Source organism: Fringilla coelebs, assembly GCF_963513975.1.
Source record: "Fringilla coelebs genome assembly, chromosome: 19".
In the NCBI taxonomy this organism is placed as follows: domain Eukaryota; kingdom Metazoa; phylum Chordata; class Aves; order Passeriformes; family Fringillidae; genus Fringilla; species Fringilla coelebs.
The window spans coordinates 9,937,821-9,964,439 of record NC_140045.1 but is presented as its reverse complement, the minus strand read 5'-3'; the positions used below and the strand labels follow the sequence as shown (position 1 = coordinate 9,964,439).

Here is a 26,619-nt window from a genome sequence, read left to right as displayed (position 1 = left end):
TAATTTTATGGAGACTTCTTTACAAGAAAAAACCCTTTTTTTTTTTTTTTTTTTGTGGCTCTCAATTTCTTTATGGATAGTAGTTCTTTGGGGAAATCTGTAATTGTGAAGTCTTTCTACTCCCTACAAGCTTTTCCCCCAGCTGGCCGCATTTCCCACCTTCTGTGCCCGTGCTGATAATGCAAATCCCTTCTCCGGCGGGTAAAAAAGCGGCTTTGCGGGGGAAGCAGAAGGTGACTCAGCATTCCAGCCCGGCCGGGGCTGCGTCCCCGGGCACGCAGGGCGGCCCCGCAGCGGCGGGGAGCGCGCCCGGCCCGCGGAGCCGCGCCGGCGGGGCCAGCGGCGGGAACCGGGCGGGAGCCGGGCGGGAACCGGGCGGGATTGTCCCGGGATTGTCCCGGAGCCGCCGCTCCGCACCCTGCTGGGGAACGGCCAGCCCGACCTGCGGGGATTGGCAGCGCCGACACCGCCTGCGCTTTGCCCTCTCTGCGCTTTGCCCTCTCTGCGCTTTGCCCTCTCTGTGCTTTGCCTTCTTCTCTGTGCTTTGCCTTCTCTGTGCTTTGCCTTCTCTGCGCTTTGCCCTCTCTGTGCTTTCCCCTCTCTGTGCTTTGCCTTCTCTGTGCTTTGCCTTCTCTGTGCTTTGCCTTCTCTGTGCTTTGCCTTCTCTGCGCTTTGCCTTCTCTGTGCTTTGCCTTCTCTGTGCTTTGCCTTCTCTGCGCTTTGCCTTCTCTGCCCTTTGCCCTCTCTGCGTTTTGCCCTCTCTGAGCTTTGCCTTCACTACTCTTTGCCCTCTCTGTGCTTTGCCCTCTCTGCCCTTTGCCTTCTTCTCTGCGCTTTGCCTTCTCTGAGCTTTGCCTTCACTACGCTTTGCCCTCTCTGTGCTCTGCCCTCTCTGTGCTTTGCCCTCTCTGTGCTTTGCCTTCTCTGCCCTTTGCCTTCTCTGCCCTTTGCCTTCTCTGCCCTTTGCCCTCTCTGAGCTTTGCCCTCTCTGTGCTTTGCCCTCTCTGCACTTTCCTTCTTTGTGCTTTTCCTTCTCTGTGCTTTGTCCTCTCTGCGCTTTGCCCTCTCTGTGCTTTCCTTCTCTGTGCTTTGCCTTCTCTGTGCTTTGCCTTCTCTGTGCTTTGCCTTCTCTGTGCTTTGCCTTCTCTGTGCTTTCCTTCTCTGTGCTTTGCCCTCTCTGCACTTTCCTTCTTTGTGCTTTTCCTTCTCTGCGCTTTGCCCTCTCTGCGCTTTGCCCTCTCTGTGCTTTCCTTCTCTGTGCTTTGCCCTCTCTGTGCTTTGCCTTCTGGCAGCACACTCTCCGATGCCTTGTGAAGCTGGCCCAGAACGGAGACTGGACAGAGCTAAAGAATAAATCAGGTTTTATTAGGAGGCCTCCATGGATGCATCTTGGGCAGCACCAGAGCCCAGCCAGGGCTGCACCCAGGATGAACCTAAATGGTCCCAAAATGCACGGCCAGGCACGGGGTCTCTCCCTGGGATCAGCTCTGCTCCATTTGCATCTTGGAGTTAATCCTGACTCCTCCATACTCTGGCCTCTCTCCTCTCCCACATCAAATGCTGCCCTATCTGAGGCTGCTGGCTGCATTAATCTTGTTTTTGTCCAGTTACAGCTTTAGCTCATGCAGTCCCATCCTTCTTGTTTTCCTCTCTCAAGCCCATGGGGTTTGTGCTCTTGGGCTGAGATTTGGATCATTTGTCCTTGGTGCCCAGCTGGAGCAGGAATTGTTTTGTCTCCCTGCTCTGTGCACAGAGCTCACCATCCCCTAATGTGAAGCCCAGACCCACACACTAAAGCAGAATAGAATCTGAAAAATAGAAAAGCCAAAACCTGAAATATCAGCTCTAACTGCTGCATTTCTACCCTTTCTTTTTCCTTTTACCCAAAATAACCCCTTGGACTCTTTACATTTGTCCAGCATTCTTTTGGGTTTTGGGTTTTGGTTTTTTTCTGCTGCTTCCTCTTGGATGTGGTGCTGCACAGGGTCCAGCAGTTTTTACACAATGCTGTGCATTTATTTCTGTACATTTATTCATCCTTATCACCCCACACAGCTGGCATGTGAGGTGGGTGCATCTATCCCACCTTGCTCTGAGGGACTGTCGCTCCATAAAGGGCGAGGGAGCCTTCTTGGTGGCTTTTCAGGAAACAAACAGCATTACTGGGCAAAACACACACAACTGCTCCCCAAGGGAGGTTCCTTCTGGCTCTGGCTGCCCTTTGAGTGAAGGGGAGAGTGCTGGCAGAAAGACCATGGAATGCTGTAAAGAAAGAGATGGATCTACGGTTCAGGGAGAAAGATCTTTCCCAATCACACCAGCCCAGTGTGAGGAAGCAAAAAGGATGCTGGGTGCTGAGCCTGGACAGGGATCTTCTCTCTTATACCCTCAAATCCCCTTTATCAGGTGTCCCCACGAAACACAGGCAGGCAGTTGTGGCCACACAGGTTAGAAACAAACCCAGAGCTTGGGCACATCCAGCAGGACAAGGTGGGTTGTGAAATCCATTGTTGAATAAAAAAAGAGCTTCTCTCTGGAGCCCAGGGAGGTTTGACAAGGGGAAGATGGATGGGCACACCCCAGTTCCTGAGTGTGGCAGGAGCCTTGGAGAGGAGCAGGACAGCAGGAGCTGGGGCTGGAGAACCTGCAGGGGCTGGAGAACCACCCCCTGCTCTGGCTTGGGGGGGTTGAGGGGACACCGAGCCGCCAGGGCGTGACACCCCTGGCCATCCCCCCAGGGTGTGACACCCCTGGCCATCCCCCCAGGCTGTGACACCCCCGGCCATCCCCCCAGGGTGTGACACCCCCGGCCATCCCCCCAGGCTGTGACACCCCCGGCCATCCCCCCGTGTGTGACACCCCTGGCCATCCCCCCAGGGTGTGACACCCCTGGCCATCCCCCCCGTGTGTGACACCCCTGGCCATCCCCCCGTGTGTGACACCCCTGGCCATCCCCCCAGGGTGTGACACCCCTGGCCATCCCCCCCGTGTGTGACACCCCTGGCCATCCCCCCCGTGTGTGACACCCCTGGCCATCCCCCCGTGTGTGACACCCCTGGCCATCCCCCCAGGCTGTGACACCCCTGGCCATCCCCCAGGCTGTGACACCCCTGGCCATCCCCCCAGGCTGTGACACCCCTGGCCATCCCCCAGGCTGTGACACCCCTGGCCATCCCCCCAGGCTGTGACACCCCTGGCCATCCCCCCAGGCTGTGACACCCCTGGCCATCCCCCAGGGTGTGACACCCCTGGCCATCCCCCCAGGCTGTGACACCCCTGGCCATCCCCCCCGTGTGTGACACCCCTGGCCATCCCCCAGGGTGTGACACCCCTGGCCATCCCCCCAGGCTGTGACACCCCTGGCCATCCCCCCAGGCTGTGACACCCCTGGCCATCCCCCAGGTTGTGACACCCCTGGCCATCCCCCCAGGGTGTGACACCCCTGGCCATCCCCCCATGTGTGACACCCCTGGCCATCCCCCCAGGCTGTGACACCCCTGGCCATCCCCCCAGGCTGTGACACCCCTGACCACCCCCCAGGATGTGACATCCCTGGCCATCCCCCTGTGTGTGACATCCCTGGCCATCCCCCCAGGCTGTGACACCCCTGGCCATCCCCCCAATGTGTGTGACACCCCTGGCCACCCCTCTGTGTGTGACACCCCTGGCCATCCCCCCAGGCTGTGACACCCCCGGCCATCCCCCAGGCTGTGACATCCCTGGCCATCCCCCCCAGGGTGCTGTGGGAGGGAACAGCTCCACTGTGGGATAACCCTTCTCCCTAGAAAGGATGCAGGACAGGGGTGGGCTGACATAATTCACACTCGTTTTTTACAATTTCACCTCCCTGAGCTCAAACTCCTGGACTCTCCCTCCGTGTCTGTTGTGCACAAATTTGGATTTGTTACCCCCAGTGCAGTAAGCCAATTATGACACACTCAAAAGGGACATTGATTGTTTATTCCAGAGCTGCACAAGCCTGGGTGCTCGTTGGGATTCCACAAATCAAGCCATGACAACGATCCAAACCTTTTACTATTTATACATTTTAGCAAACAAAGGAATTTGTGTTAATTTGCTACAAGTTGCATAGTTCTCTTATTAATTATTATTCTATCTTCTAATGGGAAATTATTCTCTCACTGGCCATGCTAATCAGTCCACTGCTCAGTCTTTCTCTTCTTTTGGGTTGGTGGATTTCTTGGATCTGCCCCTGCTGGAATTACAGTTACTCAAAGCTGATTCAGCCCAGTTCCTGAGTTGGTTTTATTTGTTCCTTCCTTATCTGGAGGGCTCTGCCAAATGTCCTCGTGGCCTGTAAATTCTGCATTCTTTCTGCCCACTCTCAGCAGTACATCCTTCTTCCCAAGCTTTGTTAACCTACCCCTGGGATAATTTAAAAATGTCAAACCCTAAACCTTAACAAGGCAATTCTACCAATATGCAGTTTGTTCTTCTAACAGCTGGACATCACTTAGAGCTTGTTGGCTCTTCCATCTTTCACGGATTAAATCTCCTTTATTGTTGATTAGCCTTGAAAGTACACAAAGATCAAACATCAAAGAACATCCTCTTTAAGAAAATTTTATGCAACAGTGCCACGCTCAGGACGAGAGGACATAGTTTCAAGCTGTGCCACGGGAGCTTTAGGTTGGAGATGAAGAGGAATTTATTCACAAAAATTGTGATTAGACAGCGGAACGGGCTGCCCAGGGAAGTGGTGGAGTCACTGCCCCTGGAGATGTTTAAGACTGGACGTGGCACTCGGTGCCATGGTCTGCTTGCCAAGGGGGTGTTGGGGCACGGGCTGGACTCGATGATCTCGGAACCCAAAATAATTGATCCTGGCTTCTGTCACCCATCGCGCCACTCCCAAGATGGCGGCGCAGCCCTCCCGCCACCCCCAACATGGCCGCTGGCAGGGCAGTGCGCATGCGCCGACACACCTGCCACGCCTCCGGGCCCCTCTTGAACGGCGCCACTCTCAAGATGGCAGCGGCGCTGTCTGCGCATGCCCGGTGCGCCCCGCCGCGCCCATCATGGCGGCGCGGCAGTGACGGGCCGGGCGCGGTGGGAGCGAGCGGCGGAGCGGCTCGGCGCGATGATCCCGAGCGAGGAGGTGTCGGCCCGCAGGAGGGAGATCGAGGACAAGCTCAAGCAGGTGGGGTTGGGCTTGGGACGCTCTGTGGGCGCTGCCGGGGCCTGGGGCTGGGCCCGGGCCCGCAGTCCCCTGGCGCTGCCGGGCAGACGAGGCTGGGTCTGGAGCTCCTCACCGGGCCGGGGGCGTCCCGGGACCCCTCCAGGGCCTCCTCGTCCCCTCCTGGCTTGGGAGCACCCCCAGGTCCCCCTTCAAGGCCTGGTTTGCAGGGTCGGGGCATCTCTGCTCCCCACTTTGGGCCTGGGTTTCCCCTCTCGTTCTTGGGGGGATCGGGGGGCTCTCCCGGCAGGTGCAGCCCTGACAGGCTGCAATCCCCCCTGCCTGGGCCCTTTGCGGGCTTAAAGCCACCCCATGCAGGCTGCTGTTCCCCCCATCTGTGGGCTTTAATGACTTCAAACCAGCCCTCGGTGGCTGCTTTGCATCGGACACTTGAGTTCCCGGTGGATTTGGAAGGTGTCAGTGCTGTGGCAGGTGTTGTGCTGTGGCAGGGACATGTGTGCTGAGTCGTTGTGCCACAGTGGGAAAAGTGTTAATTTTATTTTGTGCTGATGCTCGTGGCATTGAAGGGAAACCTTGAATTCATAAATCCCCTGGCTCATTACATGATGTGTCCCCACCTTGGGTTACTTGCCCTGATTTCTGTTAAGAGGTGGCAGTATTAAAATGTGGCCACAGAATCAGCATCAGACCAAACATGGCTTGCAGCAGAGTTTACAAGATTGGTCAAAACCTATGTGTACTGTTTAGTGACTTAAACCTTAGTGTTCAGAATTTAGGAGCCTTTTTTTTCATCTTACTCACAGGAAGAAGAAACTCTGTCCTTTATCAAAGAGAGCCTTGAGAAGAGTGACCAGCTCACCAAGAACATGGTAGGGAGGTCCTAATGTTGGGCATGGCTTTACTTTTTCCCAGGTTTTTAGGTTTATTAGTTTCCAAGGCTGTTGTTGTGCCCATCTGAGGGATCTGGAGCGATGAACCACTTTGGTTTCAGTGACTGGGCAAAGGGGAAACCTGAGAAATGCTTCAATACTGAGCTTTCTCCTGCTCTGCTGAGGGCTCAGCTGAGCTGCTGGCCTCATCTCTGCTACAGTCAATTCTCTCTTGGGGAAAAGGTGTTAAGAAACCTCAGACTAGTTTGTGCCACAGCATCTTGTTGTTGCTTCATAATTCAGGTTTTATTTGGAGTTTTATTTTGCGAGTGTTCTGTGTAAAGGTAAAATGTAATTACTGTGTTGTAATGGCTCATAAGCCCTCAGTTTATAGATTATGTCCAGGCTTGGTCTCAGTGCTTTAAAAAGTCATAGAGGCACCACCAGAGAAATGTGGAAAAGAAGACATAGGAGAGAATCTCCTAAGGAATGACCTTTTGGCCTAGAAAAGATGACTCTGAGGCACCCTCTTATGAGCTTGCTGTGGTTTTCCACCTGTCAGAAGCACTATCACAATCCTCTTTAAAACCAAAACCTCTTTAAAAACCAAATGTCTGGTAGAAAGAGGGTTCTCACTAGACTGGTCCTTGTGCAGCTCCTATTAGGGTCTCAGTGTGGAGCAAAGGGGCTGCTGGTTTGTGCTTTTGCTGCCCTTTTTCCATGGGGCACCTCCAGGCAGTTCCTGTGGATTTATTTTCTGTTGGTGAATAGAATTTTGCTTGTCCTTTGTACTGTCTTGGAACATTATCTTCACTCTTTGCAAGCATTTCCTTTGGGATTGGCCCATCCCTCTATGGCAGGTGATCTGCTTTGTGATTGTTAATAAAAGTCAGGACATAGAGGGATGGAAACAGCTGCTAAGGAGCCAGGGCAAATTAGTAGCAGAGCCCAAAAAGAAAAGCTAGGCCCTGAAGATCCCTGACTTCCCTGCTCTAAGTCCTACCCTCTCCATAGGAAGGAGGTCCTCAGCTGTTGGTTTCTCTCTGGGTGTGTAGGTTTCAATCCTCTCCTCCTTTGAGAGCCGTTTGATGAAGCTGGAGAACTCCATCATCCCTGTCCACAAGCAGACAGAGAACCTGCAGCGCCTGCAGGAGAACGTGGAGAAGACCCTGTCCTGCTTGGATCACGTCATCAGTTACTACCATGTGGCCAAGGACACAGAGAAGATCATCAAGGAAGGGTGAGTTGAGCAGATAGATCTGCTGGGAGCTTCATCCTGGTGGATTTTTGAGATAGAGGTGGGGAAGCTGACTTCACACACCCTTGGTATGTTTGGTATCCTTCCCACACTCTTTCCTCATCCCCAGTCCACATGGACTTGACATTCAGCCTTTTCCACAGGGCAAAGACAGCTCAGACTCTGCATTCACTCTTCCACATCTTGCAGAGGTGCTCCCATTGCAATCTCCATGAGCTCTGGTGGCTTCTCTGTTTCCTCTGCCCTTTTCCTGAAGGTTTTCCCTGCCCATTGAGGTTGTCACTGCATGCAGGATGTACCAGAGCTGTTCTGGAGCTTCCTGGTCTGGGAGGGTGTTGGATGGCTCTTGTCTGAGATGGGATGTGCAGTTCCCTCTGCCTTCCCATCAGGGCCTGTCTGGGAGAGGAGAGCAAGGCTGAGAGTTTTGTGCTGTTCCATCATCAGTACTTCTGCACTTGCTGTGTGGGTTGGGTATCCTGCTGTAGCACTGTGTGCAGGCAGAAGAGAATTTCATTATCTCCTCCAGCTGAAGAAAAGGGGATTGAGATTTCCCTTGTTATTTTTATCCTGAGTCTGGTCTGGTGCTTTCTTGTTATTTTGTTTGTTTGCTTCTTGGGGCAGTACTTTTCATTTCTGGTTTTATTTTTAGCCCCACGGGGAGGTTGGAGGAATACTTGAATTGCATGGACAAAATCCAGAAGGCAGTGGAATACTTCCAGGACAACAACCCCGACAGCCCGGAGCTGAACCGTGTGGTGGGTGATGGACCTGGAACCTGTTGATGAGAGGGGGCAGACACAGCCCTGCTGCTTGTCCCCTGCTGGGGGAGGCTGTGTTTGGTTTGGGTTGGGTGATGGACCTGGAACCTGTGGATGAGAGGGGGGCAGACACAGCCCTGCTGCTTGTCCCCTGCTGGGGGAGGCTGTGTTTGGTTTGGGTTGGGTTTGCTGCCTGGAGAAGGCGGTGTTTGGGCACAGCTGAAGGAATGATTGGTTTGGCTTCTGGGCAGAATTTCTGCTCCTGGCATTTTTCTCTCTCTCTGTTGTGCCAGCAGCTCTTGCACCTGAGGAGGAGGAGTTGATTGAAACTTCTCCTGAGCAGCTCTTGTCTGTCCTTCAGCTGCTTGAGCAGAATGGGTCATCTGTTTAAATCCCCCTTGAACAACTCCCAAGCGTTTCTTAAATTTAATTCACTTTAAAAGTCCCTCAGATACAGGCGTGGTTGGAGTTTGAAGCCTGCAGTACCTGGCAGTGGTTAGGATGGATGTTCTTATGCAAAAATACTCCTGAGTGACTGATTACCAAAGTCCTGTTCTGCTTCTGTCCTGGTGTTTTGTGCCAGAAATCCCTCTTTGAGCGGGGCAAGGAATCCTTGGAGTCGGAGTTCCGCAGTTTGATGACACGACACACCAAGCCAGTGCCACCCATCCTGATCCTGGACCTGATCAGTGGGGATGAGGAGATGGACACGCAGGAGGAGATGTCCCTGGAGCACCTCCCGGAGAGCGTCCTGCACGACATCATTCGCATCTCGGGCTGGCTGGTGGAGAACGGCAGGAACCAAGGTGGGTGCTGCTGCCCCTTGGTCTCTGTGGCCATCTGGCAGCACTGGCAGATGAGTGATCCCTTAGTGGCACCTTCAGCTGAGTACTACAATCTTTCCAGCACCTGAAGATCCTGTTGTTTTTTTTTTTTGTAGTGAGACTGAAGTGGTGGTTTGTGGGTTGAACAGAATGAGCTGTGTAAACAAAGCACAAATTATGTTAATGCAAAGTCTGTCCTGTAGCAAAAATCCACTGCACTTGCACCTGTAATGCCTTGAGTGGAAGCTGCAGCTATCCAGTGCTCAGGTTTTATAAATGTGCAAGGCACTGGGTACTTATTCCCATTTGGGAAATATTTATGACCAGAACTGTTTGTATGGAATGTGACCAAGGGCAAGGGGGAAAGCAGCACAGACTTTCTTCAGTCGGTACGTGTCTCCTTTCCTGTTCTGCAGCATCAAGAACTGCCTAGAGCTTTATAGTCCTTTATTAACTTTTCCTTCAGGATTGAGTGACTTTGCAGACTTGTAAAGGGAATGTGAACTTTCACATTCATGCAGCTCCAAGAGTCACCCCCCCACCTCACTGATTCACTCCTGAGGGGGGGATTACTGTGCCTACCAAGTATGATGAACATCCTTAAAAGCTTCTTAAGAATTTTTCCATGATCAAAGGCAACTCATGCATACAGAGCATATTTTATTAGTAAGTTTGCATTCTGCTTTCAAATGACAAGCACCTCATTAAATTCCCGAGTGGCCTGAATCCTGAAAAGCGTGTGAAGTCTCTCATGCTGGAAACAGAGCACTTGAATTGACAATGCCTTGCACAGATATCTCCTGTCAGTTCCACTACTTGGTACTGGTAGAATTAATGCTGTGTGTAGTGGGAGGGCTGGAATGAAGATTGCAGGGGAAGGGAGAAGTTTTTGAAGAAAATAGGAGATGCTCTCTTCCCTCCCATCCTTCTGGGAGGGAAGGATGCTGACTTGGGGTCCCACACCAATGCTTGTAAGTCCCTGCAGTGGCATAAAGTGTCTGCTTTACTGTATAGTGTTCCCTCTGTGCTTATAATCTCATGTTTACCTTGTCTCCTCAGATTTCATGACAGTTTACTTCCAAATCCGCTCTGTGCAGCTCGACCGCTCCATCAAGGGGCTGAAGGACCATTTCCGTAAGAACAGCTCTTCCTCAGGGGTGCCATATTCCCCTGCCATTCAGAACAAAAGGAAGGACACCCCCACCAAAAAGCCCATCAAGAGACCAGGTCAGTCCCCACTGGGTATTAACACATCTTTAGGCCTTCTCATTGCTGAGGTATCTCTGTGTTTAAGATGTGGTTTTAGGACATTTAGGTGAGATTTTGGAGGGAAGCACTTCTCTGCTCTGGATTCAGCATTGGGATTACAGACTCTGTCTGTCAAGCCATCAGGTCTGTTCTCTGGGTACTGCAAAGGGAGCAGAGAGGCCCTATGTACATCTCCTTAACAAAGGAGATGAGTAAAAAGAGACCTGAGTGGGTGTCTGGGCAGAGACAGACACCAGCCGGCCCAGACTTAGCGATATGCTAAGTTCCCACAAGTGGGCTGTAAAAGGATTTGATCTAGAACACCTCAGGTAAAATCCTCAGCCTTTACATATGGAATAAAGCTTGTGCCACAGCAAATAGAAGGCTCATATCTGATAAAACACCTCACTTCAATCATTAGCTATGAATAAATTATTATTGTGCTGGAAAGCAAGAAGCCCCCAGGAGCTGAGATGGGGATTAGGCAGGTGCCTACAAAAATGAGATACAACATTGTCTGAAATTTAGAAGGGCTCTTAAAGCTCTTGCCTCAGCCTGTCTCAGGAAGAGCTATGAATGTGGCTGATGGGTTATTCCTTTTCTCCTCTCAATGCAGTTTTGGTGCAGCTGGTGATGTTGGTCATTCTGGAGTTTGGGAGTGTAGGGCTGTAGTTCCCATCTCTGGAATGTGCCATCTGGTGGGAGCACAGCCAGGAGGAACAGCAAAAGCCAGCACAGGAATATTGATCTTCTGTGTCCCAGCACTGTGTTGTCTCCTCTGTAACAGTGATCACATCAGAAAAGTTCATATTTCTGTAGGTTTACCTGGCCAATACTCCCCTTCCCTATTTTGTCCTGTGTTGTCCAAATACTCTTAGTGGGTTCAGGAAAAGAGTAAGAAAGGTGGGTAGGGACTGGGAATGGATGGGATGGGGAAAGGGAGGAAGAAGAAATACCCATTTTAATTGTGTTGTGTTTATTTTTATAATCCTGATGTGAATGCAGTCCTCATCCCAGGTAATGTGTCTATGTGTGTGTGTGCTGGCCCTGGTGCTCACTCTCTTCACTTCTGTGTGTGGAGAGGCTTTGCTGGGCCTCTTATTGCTACAGCAGAGGGTGTGCCTGGGATATTTGGAGAGGGAGGGCTGCCTGGGCAAGGCTGTGACATCCAGACATCACCCCTGTGGTCTTTTAAAATCAATCTGTGCCATTGCTGCTGTGCCCTGGTGCTGTTCCTGAAAGCTGATGGAATTGTCTGTGAATTTCAGTGAATTTTCCCCTGGCAGCAGAGAACCACTTGGTAATGCTCAGAGACACTGAAAGGTGCCAGTGGGATTCTGTAGTTGAGCCATGGGAAGCTCAGGTTGCAGGTGCTTCAGATTTGGTCGATGCTTCTCAGTTATCACCTGATTCTGAAAAGGTTCCTGTGTTTTTATTGCTGTGAATTCAGCATGGTCAGCAAACATTTCTGAGCAGCCTGACAAGTGATAGTATCTCCCCTGTGCTCTCAGGTAAAGAGTCAGGGATGGGGGAGATGCTTTGTTTTTGTGCGCAGATTATTGAAAAATCCTAGGGATTTTTTTTTATAAAGAGTCTCAGATCTTGGATGCTCCTATAGAGAGGAGCCCACATGTTGGAGAGCACAAGTTCCTACAAACAGGACTCCTCCAAAGTGGATGTATTTGGGCATCTAGAATTACTTCTCATGAGGAAAAGTCTCAGCTGTAGATATGCCAAAAGATTTTAATGTCTTTATGCCCAGTTACATTAGATTTTGTGAGGTAGAGCATGGTCTGAATGCACTAGGGAGCTGATGGTGCATGAAGGAAAAAGTGTCTCAAGTGATCCATTGGGCTGTTGTAATGTCAAGAAAAAATAGTGGCTCATTTGTCTCCTATCTTCATGAAGCAGACAGAGAACCAGACTGTAGCTCTTGAAGGACAGTGGATGTTAAACCTTATACAGCAGCCATCTCTTATGACTGCTGAATTGTACTTCAGTGAAATTAAAAATGGAGCAAAAGAGTCTTCAGGCACAGATTCACTGTTTTTTCTGCAGTTCTATTAGCTTTCAAGTACAGCTCTTAAGGTGGAGGTCTCATACCACCTTCACACTGGCACAGTGGCTCTCTTCAGAGCAACATTATCTGGTGGTGTTTGAGTCCCCCTGGGTTTAGCCTTTGTTCAATTTGGACAAAGGTTTTTGTTTTTTTTTTTTTCTGTTCTGTTACTTTATTTCAATAAGTAAAGCCGAGTTCTACCAATCTGGGTTTCAGGGAAGGGGGTTTTCAGTTCCAACAAGAGACTTGATTTCCTTGGTCCTTGAGGAAGAATATCCCAGTGCACACCCCAATGCACACTTTAACCTGTTGCAAGGGGTAAATAACAAACTAAATCTGATGTGCTATAGCTTTTTTTTACCACGAAACAAAGCACAAGAGAGGCTGAAGGGAAGATGAAGTATTAGGAGCAGGGTAACAAGGCAGAGATTGCCCCAGGGACTGTGTTGAATTCTAGAGAACATGCTCCATGTCCATGTGTTGTTTCAGAGGGTCTCCATGTCTCTGTTCCTGTTTTGTCTATTGATGTACCCTGTGCTGTCTCCTGTTGTTGCATCATGCAGTTAAAAATCTGACTGCTGGAGATGCTTCTAAAGCAGAGTTGTCTCCTTTTAAGTGACACTTGACAGGTCGAGTTGAACTGATGGTTTGTGGGCTTTTTCTGGTTTTAGTTTGATATTTGGATTGTCAGCACTCCCTCTCAGAGAGCAAGTGTATTCAGGTTCCCATATCATCCTGCTGCAAACATATGTGCATAAAATAAGATTTCTTTGTGATGCCTGTAGACCCTGTGCTCTCTTTTGTCTTGAGAGCAGCAGGCAGCTCAGCAGCTCTGCACTTCTGGGGAGGCATGGGGCCACCTGGCCTGGCTGCCTACAGAAGCCAGAGGGCATTGTCTGGTTTCATGCAGATTCCTGCAGCTGGTGCTTGAGAAAAGAGGATGTGTTGCCATGCTGCTTGGATAGAAAACTGCCTAAAGGAAGAGAGAAAAAAGATAATGGGTTGCATTTGGAAAAACATCTCATGCATGCCCAAACCCCACTCCATGGAACAACTGGGCTGCAGAAGCAAAGGTTTCACATGTTTTTTGACCTTTAGAGGCTCTTTTCAGACTACAAGGAAGCTCTTTTCTAGTTTTCTTAGAGCTCCAGTGAGGTGGTACCTACAGGCAGGTTGAGTGGCAGAATAAAGACCCCATTCCTGTTTCCCAGACTGATCTCTGCCTGGCTTAAATGTGATGTTTTCATTAGTAGCTGAAACACAGTCCCATTTGGTTAGGGTGCTGCTTAATAGGGGAAAAACAATTCTGGAACAAAAACATTTGGCTTCCACCAGAATCCATTAAAGCCTAGTTATGATGCTAAGTCAGAGGGATCCAGCAGCACTGAAGTGATGCCCCTGGATGCTGAACACTCAGTGTGTGTCAGTAAACACAGGTAATTGTGCTTATGCAAATAAAATGCAGCATAATCAGCATTGAAATTGAGAAAAATAGGGAAAAAATTGAAAAAGAGAAGAAACCATCAAGGGTGGGCTGTGACAACATCCACTGCATACCTGTGGAGTGGCAGCCTGCTCACAGCAGCAGCAGCAGTTGTACTGTCTGCTTGGTTTTCACACCAGTTCACCCTTTATTCCTTTGTATTTTTTCCCTCTCCCTAAATGCTTGAAAAGGGAAAGGGTGGAAGAACAGTTCCTGAGTTGAGCTCTGCAGCTGCTGGGCCATGGGAGCAGTGGTAAGGGAGAGCCCTCCTTGCTCAGAGGAGCTTGCTGGTGTGCCCAAGCTCTTGAGGTTTCTGGAAGTAGCTAAGAATGAAGTGGAGGTGCAGGGTGTGAAAAGCATCAGGAAGCTTGGAAGAAGAGGCATAGCCTTCATTTGATCATATGGCAGAAGCTTGGGAGCAAATGCATCAGCCAGTGAGGGTGTGAGACTTCCCATCTTTCCCATCTCCCAGGTGTGGATCAAGAGGGGGGAAGTTTCCTGCTAGGAGAAAGTGTTTCATGGATATGATTTTTTTCTTTCCTTACAAAGTGATTGAGAACACTCTGAGCTGGTAGAAGGACATTATTACCAGTGAAATATTACATTTTGGAAACCATATTCTGTCATTTAGAAAGTGCACCGGCTTAAGGCAGTTTGGTAATGCAAGGGGAACTTCTCTCTCCTGTTCTCTCCCACTGTCTGGGGGACCTGAAGTTTCCTTTCCCTTGCCATAAATCCCTTTATGGGATGGAGCTGTCCTGCACCCTGGAATGTTTCAGGGGTGTGCAGCAGTGTGTACCTGGGCTCCCTTCAGCATTTGGGCAGCCAGCACTCATTTCCAGGCTGCACTGTGGCTCACAGTTAGTGGTGGAAGTACAGATCTTCAGCATGTTTGAAGTATTTATTACTTTGTAGCAGAACAATTCTTAATTTTGGCAGCAGCATTTTTATGTTTTTGGCTTTTTCATTTACTCGGCCCAGTTCTGTTTCATTTGGGTCTCCTATAGAAACCCCTTCCACCTTCCCAAAACTTCCAGTTCCCTGTTGTGCAGGCAACAGCAAAGGTCTGCTCTGGGAGGGTGTCAGTGTGCTTGTGATAATTGTAGCTTGTTGCATGACAACTAACCTTTTAATGTGGAAACACTGCCTAGGCTTCAGTTGTCACATTAATGCTTTGTTTTGTGCTTTCCAGCTGTATAGCCAGCACTGCCTTTTGTTCAGTTCTGTCTGGTTTTTGTGTGTTTAAAGTATAAATCTTTTAACCCAGTGTTATTTTTTTTTTCCTCATGGTTTTAATTGATTAGCAGTTCTTTAGAAGAGAAGTGTCTTGGGGATTAGGGTGGCTTAGTGCAAGTTACACATGGGTGGGCAACATCCATTATTCTGGGATCCCTGTGATGGGAATTGCTGCTGCAAAAAAAAGCCCAGAGTTTGTCACCCTTTTACTGCTTCCTGTACCATTCCTTATCTTGGCTCTGGGGCTTCTGATGGCTCTTTATTGATTATGCTCAGAAAATACCCCTCAGAAAGGCACCTAGTACTAAGTGACTGCAGTTGTGGCTCTGAGGGGCAGGCAACATGTTGCCAGACAGGAATTGTCCATATGCAAAGCCCTGCTTCCACAGCTGAGGGAAAGCAGCAAACCCTCTGTGCTTGGATGCAGAGCACCAACTTCAATAAACCCTTTACAGAGGAGGGAGCTTTATGCCTTCCCTTCTCTGGTTGTGTTTGTCACCCAGCCATACCGTGCTGTGTATCCAAACTGATTCTGTATCCCTGGCTGGAATTTATGTCCCCAGCCTCAAAGCAGGGAAGCATTCTGGAAATGCCATTGTATCTGCACACTTGCACATGAGTTTGGGGTTCACGTTCCCGTGCTGAGCATCCTCATTGCTGCCCAGCATCCTCTTGCTGGGCCCAGGTGACTTGCTGGTGGAGGGCTGGTGTTCTGGGTTTGTTTTCTTTCACTCATTTTCTAGGTCTTCTTGTCTCTTCTCTCTGGTTCTGGTGACAGGCACGATCCGTAAGGCTCAGAACCTTCTGAAACAGTACTCTCAGCATGGTCTAGATGGGAAAAAGGGGGCCTCTAACCTCATTCCTATGGAAGGTAATCACAGCTTGAGCTACTTCACCCTTGACTTTCTCTGTGTATCAGCTTTGATTTCCAGGTGGGGCTTCCATTAGTTCAGTGCTTGGTGGACAGCATTGGACTGGGGAACCAAGGAGATGCTGGAGGGCCAAATTATTTTTGGTTTATTTATTCTATTTATTCAGAATTTACTGTCTGAATTTCAAAGTTTCCATAAGCATGAGTAGAGGTGGAAAGGAATGTTACCTTAACATTGACCCACCACAGCCACCTGGGTAATGGAAGCTCTGCTAACATCTGCTTGTGGTGTTCCTGTTCTCTTTTCTTTTTGCCTGGACTTTGAGACATTCAGTTTCCTAGTGACCTTTCCAAACCTGGTGCTGAAGTGTTGGACCACAGGTAGCTCAGTGCACTGTGCCTGTACATCTTTTCTGTGCAGACCTGCCTGAATGGTTGACTCCTGTTTTCTGACCTCCTCTGCTCCTAGAGGTTGTGCCAGATAAGTGAGAAGGTGCTTCAAAGCATCTCTAAGACATTTCCTGCCTCCTGCTATGATTCCATCCTGAGCAGGTGTCTTCAGCACCTGTGCTGCAGCCTGCTAAACCCCAGATGGTGACTAACATCACTCACATGGGGGAAAATCCTCATGCTGAGCAGGAGAGGGCCTTTGAGTTTGGATTTTTAATGGTTTGGGGTAAAATTGGACTCTGATGCCTGCAATCCCATTCAGAACATATGGCAGGAGGTTCAAGGGACTCCTGTGGTCCAAGAAACAGCTTAACTCACACTTCTCATCAGGTTTCAAAGGGTTGCTACCACTGTATAGCCCAACAAAAGGATTTGGTCAGGAAGCATTCCTGGGAGTGTAGGGAAATAGATGTCCACCAGATCAAATAAGCCAGGCTTGAAGCAGCTTCCAGCCAGAGTGAGCATCCTTGCTGTGACCACCCTGGATAAATTGCGCCTTCTGTTTGTGCCGGCTGCCATCTCATAGGTCATGAGCATGACTTGCGCGTTAAGCACCTTTCCGATGCCCTGGGCGACAAGCACGGGCCGGCTGCGGGTAAGTACCGGGGTGGCACTGGGAGCCAGCTGGTCCCCCCTGCTTCCCTGTGTGTTCCACTGTCATGCTGCAGCCAGGGCTGTTGCTCTCGTGGGCAGTCCTGAAGCATGAGCCTCCTCTGGCTAAGAAGCTCCGGCTCTTCTCAGTAGAATTCACTGCTACTAAGCACACCCCCTCCAAGCCCTCAGACAAGGAGCCCAACTTTGTCCAAGCAAAGGTCACCATGCTGAGGGACGTTTTCCTGTAGGTGGCTGCTAATCTGTAGGGTGCTGAAGCAAAGAGAGCCGTGCAGCAGCTCAGCAGGCAGTCTGTGTCTCTTCTGCTGACCTTCTGAAATAACAACCTGAGGTACTTGTCAACATGGGGAAGAATTGGTCCTTTTTGCATCAAAAGTCTCTGGGAAGAGAGAAGCAGCAGCCTATAGCTTAGAGAAGGCCTCTGTCCTCTTACTGTCTTGCAGGATGGGGTCTGTCTGTGTCTGTCCTGCAGACACATCCAGCAGTGGTTGGTACGAGTTGGTGCTGGCCCTTGCATCACTTCTCATGCCTACCACGTAGGATCTTTGATGGATCTTTGACTGAGATATTCATATTCTAGGACTGAGATATTTGCATTTGTATGCAGCATTGTGTGGCAGATAACTCACCTAGCTGTGCTGATATTCCTGCTTCATAAGATGTAAATGTTCATCAGCCTGGTTTTTTATCTTGTTTCTGCAAGCGGGAAGAAGCTGCCTTCCAGGACAGCCTTTATTTCCCAGAAATGTTGATGCCAAATGGCAGTTCTTCATCTGCATGACGGATGGAGATAAGGAATTCTAAAAATACAAGCAGAGATTTTGAATAATTCACCTCAGACCTTCCTGAGTTTAGTACTCTGTGTTCAAGCCCTTGATTAAATTTAGTCTGTATCCCAGAAAAGCTCCAAACTTCACTTCTGGCACGAGGCTGGAAAGAGGTGGTGCCCTGATGTGCATTTCCTGAGCTGTGGGTGGCTTTTCCTGCCTCCTGCAGGGTACTCAGAGATTCCCACACGCAAACCCAGGGCAGGAGTGGTGAGAAGATGACTCTTGTTCTCACACACGGATGGGTGCAAAGCCAGAATCAAGTTTCCCAGAAGAACCTTGTGTGCTCCTTGTGTAAACCAAAGGCATCTTGCCCTTGCAGGGAGGGACGACGTCTTTGACATCGAGATCGACGCGTACATCCACTGCGTCAGTGCCTTTGTCAAACTGGCCCAGAGTGAATACCAGCTCCTGACAGAAATTGTCCCAGAGCACCACCAGAAGAAGACCTTTGATTCTCTCATCCAGGTCAGTTGAGCCTTTGTGCTCGTCCTGCAGGACCTGTTGAGTGAGCCAGGGCCTGCACAGAGCCTGGAGAACCTGTGCTCACTGGTACCCCAAGTGATGCATCAGCCAAATGGTCACCAGGAATGGGTGTCCTGCACTGAGCCCTCTGTGCTGCCTGGGCAGAAATCCTGTTCCTTCCTCACGAGTCTCTGGCTTTGTTGCAGGAGTCATTGGATAACTTGATCATGGAGGGTGATAACATTGTCTCAGCTGCCCGGAAAGCCATCATCCGACATGACTATTCAGCTGTGCTCACAATCTTCCCCATCCTGAAGCATCTCAAGCAGATGAAGCCAGAATTTGACCAGGTCTTGCAGGTAAATGTGATTTGGATTGGAGAGGGTCCTGTGGTTTGCATTATCTGGAGAACTTTTTGAAATGGATTATCACAGTGGCTTTGAGCAAAGCCATGCTGTTTGTGTCCTCCAGTATGGACTGCAGTTACACAAATGCACCTTGCTGCTTTCTGAGCTGGTGAAGCAGCAACTCAGCATCTCCCAGCAGCAGCTTTTCTCAGTTCAAGTCCTGACCCTGATGGACCACCACAGTATCTCTCCTTGGAGAATATGGGATTTCATGTGTTGTTGATATTTCATGTGCTGTACATATTCTTCTGGCATATGGGGAGCTGAGAATGAGATGCTGGGGTGGGGGATGAGGTAGGGTTGGTGCTGGGTGGAAGTTCAGATATTATTTGTTTTCTTTTTCTGATCTATTGTGGAACTATTCCAGGGAACTGCAGCAGGCACTAAGAACAAACTGCCAGGGCTGATCACTTCCATGGAGACCACTGGTGCAAAGGCACTGGAAGAGTTTGCAGACAACATTAAGGTAGGTTTCTCCTCAGTGGTCTCTGATCAGTCTTGGAAGAGGGTTTTTTGGAGCAAAACCCCTAGTTTAGCTTTCAGCTTTCCATGATACCAAGTAGTTTGTGACTGAAGCAGGAACTTGCTGGATTGCTTTGGTATTTGGGTCAAATACCAAATGTTTGGTGCTGGTTTCAAACACAGAAGGCCTTTGCCCAAGATCTCTAGCAGGGATCCTGCAAATAATTTGACATGAGCATCCAGGCCTCTGCAGATACCAAGTCTACCTCAGAATTAATCCTATTTAAACAGAAAGGAAAATTGCTGCCTTGAAACGTTTTGGAGGACTCCTGTTAGGCTGTTCCTGTGTAAGATGGGCTTGGTGGATGGTAGGTAAGCTGAAGGTGTGATGGTCACATGCTGAACAGAGCCCTGAGGTTTTGAGCTGTGGTGCCTGGCAGCTCTGGTTTCTGAGCACCAGGAGATGGCACTGCAAGAGCTGGGCCTGAGGGTGTTGGCAGTGGCTGGATGAAGAATCCTTCAGCTCACTTGTAGCAGCAGCTGTATTGTAGGTGTCTCCCCTTCCATCCTCACCTTATGTGTCTCTTTTCCCTTTTTAGAATGATCCAGACAAGGAGTACAACATGCCAAAAGATGGGACAGTTCATGAACTCACCAGCAATGTACGTGGTGATTATTTGAGCCATCCTTTGTGGAAAACAGCTTCTGAAGGAGTTTTAAAAAGAGCAGTAGGGAGACTTCCTAGATTAAGGTGTCTTGGCATTAACAATTACACAATTACCTGGCTTCCATGGCAGGATGAGCTGGTGATCCTTGCTCAGCCATGGTGGGACTGTGTGTGGAAAACCCAGCAGTTCAGAAGAGTGTAGTGATTTGTTCTTGAATGCCTCTAAGTGTGGGGGGACAAGTGATTCTTCATGATCCTTAATGGCAGAGCAGAGGAGATGTAATGTTGGTTGCTCCTAAATTCCCTCCTTTGCTTCCAGGCCATCCTTTTCCTACAGCAATTACTGGATTTCCAGGAGACAGCAGGTGCCATGCTGGCATCACAAGGTACACACATGCATGGGGCTTGCTTGGGCATGCAGTTCCTTCCTCACATTCCCTGGACATCTTCCCTTAAGTGACCAAACCTCAACATGCACTGTGAGCTTGTTCTCCTGTCCTTCACCCTGTGGTTTGTCTTGTCTTCTGAGCTGCCTTGACCACACAGTTGATTGTCTGGAGAGTTCAAGGGATGCAGAGTTCCCTGCTGACCTTCCACACTTGCTCCTGGCAGGTACAATGAGGATGGTGTTTACTGCTGGTGTTCTCTGAGAGGGGTCTTTTAGCTCCAAGTCTGGCCCTGGCCTGGTGCTGTGTGACTGTACTGGAGTGAGGGTGGCTGCTCCAGCTGGGCTCTGTATGGGAACAGCACCATCCTCTGCTCAGAGTACAACAGCAGCAGCAAGAATCTCCTCAGCCTTGAGACATGGGCAAGCTGGGACTCTGGAGCCATTTGTGCATCCTGTCAGAGAGACAAGTTTTAGTTCTGCTCTCCAGGCTGCTGAAGAGGCCCACTGGAAATAAATGGATAGATCAGAAGATGAGAGCTGCTCGTGTAGCAGGGTGGTGCTGCTTATCAGCTGCAGTGGGAGTCTTGGTTCTGTGCAGAGCAGCAACTCCAGGCTCTCCAGTGAGCTGTTGGCCTTGGCAAAGCTTGTGCTTTCAAGGAGGTTGGAATAGAGCAGAGTGGATTTCAGGGGGCATGGGGCCCTGAGGAGACAGACTGGAGGGGGTTAAAGAGCCCATTAGAAGCAGAGGTAAGAGGAGACTTAAAGCTGCCTCCAGACTGTTACCTGCAAAGTTCTGTTTGGAAATTTTTGCTAATTCTAAATCAACTCGAACTAAGATGTCTCTGCTTTTGCCCCATCTCTTCTAGCATTGCCTTGTGCCTTTTCCACTTGCAAGCTCACTGTGCTCAGGCCCTTCTGGGCCTTGGCTCTCTCTCCTTGGCCAAAGAATTGGTCTGAAATTTTTCTTGGAACAACCAGCTGTTTCCCATGCTGTCCCCTGAATGGTGATGTCAGCACTGTTTGGAAGTCTTGACATGTTGTCTTGCAGTGAGATCTCTCTTAGCTGATTGAAAAGGCAGCATAGATTTGAGGTAGCTTTGCCTTGAAAGTGGGTTTGGAATGATTTGGAATGAGGTGTTGTGCTAAATACAACCAATGACAAAGCAAACAATGTCTCCAGCAGGGGAAGGAGGTTGGACTCTGCCTTTCCTTTGTGATCTCCATTCCATTTGTGTCCTCGGAGGGACTCCTGCCTGCTCTCCTGTGCACCTGCCTGTGGCTGCTCTGTGTTAATATCTGCTTTGTTCTCAAAGGAGTGGTGGTCTCTAACCTGTCTTTTTGCACTTTTGCATTTCTTTTTCTCTCTCATCCCTCCCCTTTTCTCTCTGATCTGCCTAATCTCTGTAGTTCTTGGGGACACATACAATATTCCTTTAGATCCCAGAGGTAAGCAAACTTACCCGCACCTACCTGTTCATATTGCCTCGGACTCTGGTGATGTATGTTAATTCTTTATCCTCCAGCAGTTGTAAATAAATTAACACATAATTGAAAAGGGGAGGAAAGGGGAGGGTAAATAATCCTTGCCAGTGGGCTGGAGAGAATAGGGAGGGCTTGTCAGCAGCAGACAATGAGGGATGCCACAAGAGCTGAAACAGGCTCAAGACACTCTGATGGCACTGAATCTCTTTGGCACAGGTAGCAGATTGGCCCAGCTGGTGTCATGCTTTATCCCATGTGCACTCAGCTCTTTATTGTCCAGCTCCCAGCAACAGGAGCCTCGAGGCCTTTCCCATGGGGTGCTGCTGAACTCGGACCACCCGAGCTAGGTCTGGCTGCCAGACTCTCTGGAGGGGGCAGGAGGAGGTGGCCACCCCACGTGTCTTGTGGGCCCCGTGCCCACAAGCCCTCGAGGGCAGAAAGGCATCTCCAGACAGAGGAGCATGTGCCAGCCTGGAGTCTCTGCTGCCTGCAGGGGCAGCCTCCCATGCTGGCACAGTCCCTCCTAGAGCCAGGCAGGCTCTGTCAGCAACCATGGGGATGGCTGAAGCTTTCCAGAGCCCTTCTGCTTGTTTCAATTACTGTTGTGTGCTTGCTGTTAACAGCTCCAGCTCATTGTTCTCTGATTGCCAGTTTCTAGTGCTTACCAACACTTTTCAGGCTGGGGAAATGGATGGGGAGGAGGAGTGTAATGATTCTTGCTGATGAAAAGGATGTTCCCTGAGCACCTAGAAGGAAAGGAGATATTTCTGCCAGGGTGCTCTGCATTAATGCAGATAGGAGGACTGAGGGTGCAGAGCTCTTGCCCCCTCAGCCTGGATGAGCTGCTGACAGTGGGCTCTGAAGCAGGAGCTCTTTCACTGTCAATGGGAGCTAATTCCATGGCAACAGGGATGAGGAACAGAGGCAGGCTGACCACACACCCCCCTCTTCCCAGGGCATGTTAACTGGCCTAAGACTTTCCTTTCAGAGACCAGCTCCTCAGCCAGTAGCTACAGCTCAGAGTTCAGCAGGAGGCTGCTGAGCACCTACATCTGTGAGTACCCTGCACACCTTTGATGCCTTAGGATTTTAGCTTTTGTATTTGTCATATATTTGTAATCCTGCAATTCTTTAGTGTTTTACTCTAAACTCCATATACAGTGTTAGCTGCTGCTTTCCCAGTTTGGTCAGACAGAACAATTCCTCTCTAGGCCTGGGAATCAAGGACACCTCACTGTCTCAGGCCCTAAGAAATGTAAACAAAAGTGAGTTATGGGGGGGAGCAAACTTTGTAAATGACTTCATTACCTAAAGCTGTAATTGGAAGATTAATCCCCAATATGCAAATAGACCAAACTTATAAAAGTATGAAAATCTTTGACCCTGTTCATTTTTGGGTGTAGCCCTGGGCGAGGGGGGGCTGAAATGTACCTGAAGGCCCTTCAATAAATATAACTGCTTTTTATTCTTTTAATTTTGTTGAGCCTCTGTTTTTAGGTAGTCCCTAGAAGGCATCAGCTTCCTGCTTTTGCCCCATGGACATGCCTTCACTGGGCTCATTCCTGGGTGAAGAGCACAGGCTGTGTCTCTTCTCCATGTGATCTTTCCACATTTGAGCTGGAGTCTGATGGGAGGGATGAAAAAAGGGTCAGACTGGGAGTTTGGCTGTTAGAGTAGGACAGGACAAAGCACAGTGCTGCAGCTCACTGTGCTGCAGAGCTATTCCCTTAAACCATTGTCACCTTCATCCCCATGAAGGCTCCCAGCTCCCAAAGGGGAGGTTCAGAAGGTGACATCAGTGATTTCTCTTTCTGTTACAACAGAGACCAGGTCCTTCAGCTTCTGAGACCTGAGCTTGCTTTGGGGCAGGTTCTGGGGGTTCCTCTGAACCCAAAGTGCCCCTCCATTGCCAAGGCATGGAAGGCAGCAGTTTGCAGAGAGGCTCTGGTGATTTGCTGAAGAAAATCTATATAAGGACTGTTAAGTACATATGATTGTAGTTTTTGTGCTGTTCACTTTGCTGTGGGCCTGCAGCTTGGTTTGCTTTGTCAATAATAAGAAGTTTCAGTGCAAAACTTCTTGTTCTGTATTTTTCCCACTTTAAGGCAAAGTTCTGGGCAACCTGCAGCTTAACCTGCTTAGCAAATCCAAGGTTTATGAAGACCCAGCTTTGAGTGCCATTTTTCTGCATAACAACTACAACTACATTCTGAAATCTCTGGAGAAGTAAGTGTGTGTCCTGAGTGAATGTCCCTCAAGTCCAAGGCTGATTTGATGGTTTTGAAGCAGAGCTCTGCATTGAGAGCATTTACTTGCCAGCCTCATATCTACTTTTTCTTCTGTCCTTGAAACTGCCTCTTTGAAGGCTTTGCAGTATTATAACCATCACATTACCTGAGAGTGGAAGATAAAAGCATTAGGAAATGCCTTAGGTTTTAGAGAATCCTTTGATCTTGGGAGGATTGAGGATGTGGCTGTGGAAAGTAGCTCGGAGTTGCTTCTGTCTCCCAGTTTGCACATTTCAAGGAACATTTAATTGTGAAGGGCTGAAAGGAACTTATTGATGGGGGTTGAAATGCTGCCATCCTGAGAGCAGCTCAGAGAGCAGCTGGCTCAGGTGCTTCCTCAGGTTTCCTGCTCTTCCAGGTCTGAGCTGATCCAGCTGGTGGCTGTGACACAGAAAACGGCTGACAGGTCCTACCGGGAGCTCATTGAGCAGCAGATCCAGACCTACCAGCGCAGGTCAGTGCCATCCTCTGCCTCTGCCTTGCTTTTGGCACTTTGGGAGCTCTTTGGGAGTTGCTGGAGCAGTAGGAGAGATTCACCTAAACTGGAAAAAACTTGACTAAGCAGAGTATGTTTGGTTTCCAAGCAATTAATCCATCCTGGGCAGGGTCACTGTGGGAAGTTTTGGGGTGTGTATTGTCTGAGTTGGACTTTGGGTCACAGGTGAAGGCAGAGGTGCTCTGGTAGAGGTGTGAGTAACTCTCTGCTTCTCTCCCATCTCATTGCACGTGCAGCTGGTTGAAGGTGATAGATTACATCTCTGAGAGAAACCTGCCTGTCTTTCAGCCAGGAGTGAAGGTGAGAGGATGGGCAAGGATGGGCTTGACATGACAGAAGTTGCCAGAAACACCATCTCCTTTGTCATAAAAAATGCTCAGAAACCTTCTTTATATCTCGTGCCAGTATCACTCTGCAGAGTGACCACTGTGGCTGGCACAGGTGGACAGCAGCAGTGCCTTCTCATCTCCTCTGCCCTAGAGTCATCCAAGTCTTTTAATCTCTGCCTCCATTTTTACATCTTCACCTGAGAAGAGGCCTCTGTTTTGGATTTTCAAAACCCTGAGACCTTCCCTTGGAAAGGGCTGGAAGCATGAAGAAGTCTATTTTATGTGTGTTCTGCCTAAAAATTATCCCTGTTAACCCTACTTCAGCTGAGTGCAGGGTGTGCTGCTCTCTGCATCTCTCCTCGCTGCTGTAGGAGAGGGAATCCAAACCAAGTACTGGGTATTGCTTAGGTTGGATGGGGAGTTGTGGGCAAACATTGGTGTTGGATATTTATTTCTGGAGATGAAATAAGATCCTTTCTCTCCTTGTTGCAGCTCAAGGACAAGGAGAGGCAGATGATAAAGGAGCGCTTTAAGGTAAGGAGGTGTTGGATGGTGTCAGAACATCCCTGGTTGATTGGGACACAGATCTGCCTGAGGAGGAGACTCATGGTGATCAGCAGGGGAGGGAAGGAGCATCAGACTCTGACTACAGATGGGATGCTCACTGAGTTTCTCTTTGGACAGGGTTTTAATGATGGGCTGGAGGAGCTGTGTAAGATCCAGAAGGCCTGGGCAATCCCAGACATGGAGCAGCGAGACAAAATCCGCCGGGCACAGAAAACCATTGTGAAAGAGACCTATGGTGCCTTTTTGAACAGGTGACACCTCCTGCAGCACTTTCCTGTCCTCTTTGGGTTTACTGAGGTCTTTGGAGCCTTGCATAGCCTGAGCAAGCCACTTTTCTATTGTCCTGTCTTAGCTTCTCTGCTTTGCACACTCAGACATTCCCAAGCTAACCTTGAGTATTCACAGACCTCTGCTGTCACCCTGATTCCTTGGTCAGTGAGCACAAAGCCCTGAACCACCCTGGGCTGTTCATGTAAAACTTGTGAGGCCAGTTGTAAGCAGGTCACTTGCTCTACACAGGATGCTCTGTCACTCGAGTGGGGTGTGCTGGAGTGGAGCTCATCTGTGACAGAGGAGGGACCAGTGGGTCTCTTTGCTGTGTTCCAGTTGTTTGTCACCTGTTTTCTTTTGTAGATTTGGCAATGTGCCCTTCACCAAGAACCCTGAGAAATACATCAAATACCAGGTCGACCAGGTGGGGGAGATGATTGAGAAGCTGTTTGACACGTCAGCATAAATTTCCAGCTGTTGTGAACTCTCCAGCTGCCAAGTACAAGCCAGTGCTCTCTCAGCAACCCTCGGGACTCCCTTCCCTTCTCCCCTGCCCCATTGTGGTGGGCAGGGTGTTATACTTGTATTTATCAGATTTATAAACCTGTGGAAACACTAACTCCTGGCTGTCTTTGCTCTGGATCCATGGGATAAGGCAAAGTCTGCCCTGTGGGCTCCTATCTTGGCACATCCACCTCTCCTGGGTTTGTGTTAATGCCTTGATGTGCAGCAGACATGGGGAGTGTGTTTAAAAACAAAAAGAAAGAAAAATACATGACCAAAAAAACCCTGTATGGGTATAGCCCTTTTGTTAAGGGCAGGAGGCTGTGAGCTCCAAATGGTGCCACCTGCTTCCCTGAGGGGTTTTGGGAATTTCAGTTCTGTAGGATCCCAAATTCTTTTCACACTGTTCATCTCAGCTGTTAGTTCAGTCTCGGGGTTCAGTGCTGCTCTGGGGTTTGGGGGTGCCTGGCAGGGCTGCAGTCCAGTCATGTACAGGGATGTTTTACCCCAAAACCAGACCTGTATCAGTGCTCTGTTCCACGTGGGGCAGGGGCAGTGGGGTGGTGGCAGGGCCTGGAGCTGTGACAGTGCAGTGAAAGCAGAGGGAGCTCCATTGTGCCCTGGCTGGGTGCTGCTCCTTA

The 26,619-nt window shown here is 49.6% G+C and overlaps 1 protein-coding gene across 4 annotated transcripts; it reads left to right on the top strand.

The window, feature by feature from the left end:
• Nucleotides 1-5,029: 5,029 nt before the first annotated feature.
• On the top strand, nucleotides 5,030-26,087 carry EXOC7 (exocyst complex component 7). Of its 4 annotated transcripts, XM_084218617.1 has the most exons (22): nucleotides 5,030-5,161; nucleotides 5,962-6,027; nucleotides 7,083-7,267; nucleotides 7,935-8,040; nucleotides 8,627-8,849; nucleotides 9,927-10,094; nucleotides 11,121-11,132; nucleotides 15,672-15,764; nucleotides 16,741-16,809; nucleotides 17,976-18,121; nucleotides 18,325-18,477; nucleotides 18,893-18,991; nucleotides 19,587-19,649; nucleotides 19,974-20,040; nucleotides 21,450-21,488; nucleotides 22,513-22,578; nucleotides 23,630-23,750; nucleotides 24,171-24,266; nucleotides 24,545-24,608; nucleotides 25,130-25,171; nucleotides 25,322-25,455; nucleotides 25,838-26,087. In XM_084218617.1, the coding sequence occupies exons 1-22, from the start codon at nucleotides 5,102-5,104 to the stop codon at nucleotides 25,938-25,940; spliced, it is 2,175 nt and encodes a 724-aa protein (XP_084074743.1). In that variant the 5' UTR covers nucleotides 5,030-5,101; the 3' UTR covers nucleotides 25,941-26,087. The 4 variants fall into 4 exon arrangements, with proteins under 4 accessions (XP_084074743.1, XP_084074745.1, XP_084074744.1 ...); XM_084218619.1 differs by lacking the exon at nucleotides 16,741-16,809; XM_084218618.1 differs by lacking the exon at nucleotides 21,450-21,488.
• The last annotated feature ends 532 nt before the right edge of the window (nucleotides 26,088-26,619 follow it).

Excerpts from the sequence above, each read along its gene's own strand:
- EXOC7 (XM_084218617.1), top strand. The coding sequence starts at position 5,102 with ATGATCCCGAGCGAGGAGGTGTCGGCCCGCAGGAGGGAGATCGAGGAC. Across the intron at positions 22,579-23,629 it reads GCTGCTGAGCACCTACATCT|GCAAAGTTCTGGGCAACCTG; the intron begins GTGAGTACCCTG and ends TCCCACTTTAAG. Across the intron at positions 25,456-25,837 it reads TATGGTGCCTTTTTGAACAG|ATTTGGCAATGTGCCCTTCA; the intron begins GTGACACCTCCT and ends TTTCTTTTGTAG.